The sequence below is a fragment of the Trypanosoma equiperdum genome (assembly GCF_001457755.1).
Source record: "Trypanosoma equiperdum strain OVI genome assembly, contig: ctg_784, whole genome shotgun sequence".
NCBI lineage: Eukaryota > Euglenozoa > Kinetoplastea > Trypanosomatida > Trypanosomatidae > Trypanosoma > Trypanosoma equiperdum.
The window spans coordinates 1-3,067 of NW_027124736.1; the positions used below are offsets into that span (position 1 = coordinate 1).

The 3,067-nt window shown below is 41.0% G+C and overlaps 1 protein-coding gene across 1 annotated transcript; it reads right to left on the minus strand.

The window, feature by feature from the left end:
- Positions 1-1,211: 1,211 nt before the first annotated feature.
- On the minus strand, positions 1,212-2,723 carry TEOVI_000367200 (Variant Surface Glycoprotein, putative; the record flags this gene model as incomplete). The annotated part of the gene is made up of 1 exon (XM_067226547.1): positions 1,212-2,723. The coding sequence occupies one exon, from the start codon at positions 2,721-2,723 to the stop codon at positions 1,212-1,214; it is 1,512 nt and encodes a 503-aa protein (XP_067082648.1).
- Positions 2,724-3,067: the final 344 nt, after the last annotated feature.

Sequence of the window (3,067 nt, forward strand, 5' to 3'; positions counted from 1 at the left end):
TATTCTGCATAAAATATTCCACAGCACTTTTATACTTCACCTCATTGCTAAAAATAACATCAGAATTATCAACAGTTATGACAATATCCTCATCACTTGCATTCTGTTTTTCTAAATATTCCATAACCCATCTAGTCCTTTCAACATGTCTATACAAACCTCCTATTTCAATTGTAATAATTTCAGCATGGCTTAGTTTGGCACTCAATATCAGCTTATACCATCCTTGTGTTGCATGAGTTTGAACGACAACCACAAACGCTCTTGTGTTCTTATGTTTGTTGTCTATTAAATTTGTTATGTTATTTACTTTATCATCTTAAAGAGATATTGAGGTTATACACAATAAATGTAATAGTGGCGTTAATAGGACAGTTCCTAGGATACCAAATTTCATTCCCTAACATACTAATAAAATTTGATATGTTATAAGGAAATGTAAGAATTATTAATAAAAAAGCTTGTAGTGCTACTAATCTGTTTGCTTATATAATTAATGCATCTGTAATGTTATGATATATCTGTTACAATTTGTTTGTTTAGTATGTTTAGCTTATATTTTAACACAAATGTGTGGTTTCTGTTTTATAGGTTATAATTGGCCACATGTGGCGCCGCTGCCTTTTTAAATCTAGTCTTTCCCTGCATTGATAACCCATGTCTATGCATTGTTATTGGAGTTACAGTAGTTTGTTGCACTGATTAATTCGAATATGCTAATAATTTTATCGCCTTAGTGTGCAAAATACTACAACCATTTACTACTATCAAGTTCCTCCCATTAGAATGATTTTGCGATACACTTCTACTGTTGTCGTTGAAATAATCTCCTCCGTAGATTTTATTACATTTTGAGTGAATGTTAGGGCACGAAACGCTCCTGTCATCATCATTATCATTATTACCCTAACTAATATCCATAAAATAGAGAAAAAACATAATTATATTAGCACTCATTTTTCATATCCTATAACACTATTGCTTTGCATATATTTGACACTGTCGTTCCCAAATTTCGTATTATCAGACTATTTTCACTAATCTTAGCATATTTTCATTAAAAATTGTTAAATCTGTAAAATTTAGAAAATTTCCTATGATTTCATTAAATTAATCAAAATTTCTTGAAATACTTTCAAAAATCACAAAGGAATAGTCCATGAAAACAAATATGTTATTTAAAAAACTAGAAACTTTGCACTTGCCTTCTATCAATTGCAAACAGCTTTTTTATCTTTTGGAATATCACCTTTTGCTAAAACACAATCCTCAGGAGTTTTTGCTAGGCCACACTTATCTGTTGTTGCTCCTGCAGCTCCCTCTTCTGTTCCTGCTGTCTGGGCTGCTTGTTGTTCTGTCGCTTTTACGGGATCTAATGAGCATTTTTTGTTTATGTCAGTGGTATTCTCGTTCCATTTGCAGGGGGATTTGCAGGTGTTGTTGCTGGTAAGCTTGTTGCACTCTCCATCGCTGATTTCCATGTTCACAGTTTTTCCTGGCGCAGTTTGCTCGTGGGCCGTCTGTAACTGACCTTTGAAGATTTTTGCTATTTCCCCTTCCCTGCTTAATTTTCTGGCCTGTTCGGCAAGTGCTTTGAGCGCTGCTTTCGTGGTCTCTGCTTGCAGTATTCTAGCTTCTCTGCCTGCAAGCTCGGTCGCTATGCTGTGTGGTATTGTCAGCCATGGTGTATTGGCTGGTATTTTTCCGTCTTTATCGCCGTATCCAGTGAATTTGACGCAGCGGCCGCTGTTCCGTGCACCTGTGCATCCGGTTTTGGTTGCCCCGAGGTAGCCGTGTCCCCCGGTCGTGGTTATGAGTGCCACGATTTCCTCGATCGCCTGCCTCAGCTCGTCTGCTTTTAGCTGCCGGGGCGGTAGTCTGCCACATAGCTTTGCTATCTTTCTTGTGTTCGGCGGATTGTCCGCGCCTGCGTTCGCCCACACATCGGCCTTAGCCACAGCCGGAGTGCACACGTAGTCCACTTGTCCGTTGCTTTCAGGCGCACATACGCAACTTAGTGCAGCCATTAGGGAATTCGCCCGTACACCCGACGTGCCTGTCGTGCAGGCTGTTTGGCGGTCGCTGCCCGAGCTTGCCCCGTATATGCTTTGGTAGTCCGCCGTGTCGACGTCCTTCGAGCCGTCGCCAGTTACCGCTTCTGTTAGCTTCTGTTTGAGCGTCTTACCTTTTAGCGAAGGTAGCTGGGCTGGCGCCGCCGGAGCCTTTGCTAGTGCGGCCGCCGCGCTTGCCAAGTTTATCATACGCGGCCTTATAGTGTCTTTTACGTCTTCAGGCAAGCTTTCAAACGTTGTTTTGTCTTCTGTCTTTGTTCGGTCCGCCTTATAAAGACTTCTTATTGCGTCCTTCCAGTCCGACCAGTATTCTTCCCAGTCATCACCGTGTTGGTCCTTCGGCGGTAGCTCGTCCTGCCACGCGTCTTTTTCGCCTGTTTTCCAGAACACTTGCTTCCATGCTTTTGGTGCCAAACTCATATTTAGTTTGATGATGTCTTTGAAGTCTTGGTTTTTTAAGTTCGGTTCCTCTGGAATTGTAAGGTCACTACGAGCTAGCCTTGTTAATTTGCAGAGAGCGTCGAACACTGGTCGGTTTTTCCCCCCTTCTATGTTGGTTGCTTTACCAAGTTTGGTAATACTGAGAACTATAAATGCTACGGCTATTCTGCAGCCATTAACTGTTCGCTTTTGCTCTTGACTGCTCTGCATCTGCGGTGCCGTATGCTATCACTAGCCTGCCCCTTTTTGTAGAGAAACGAGGAACTAGTTGGTTACACATTTTCAATGCCTATGCTTAGTGAAAAAAACAGCCGTTCACTGTGGCTTTGTGAAACAGGTTTTTGTGGGTTGTGCTTTCTTCGTCTTATAAAGTCTAATTAACTTCTGTTTACTGACTTTTATGCATCTATAGGAGAAACATTTAGCCTTGTCGCTCTGACTTTAGTATGTTTATATGCCATGAAGACTGCGGCCTTTGAAGTTTTTGTTTAAAAAACTCTTCTTCTGCTCATATAATGCTTATGCTCCACGCATTACTTAAAAAATAGTGTGAC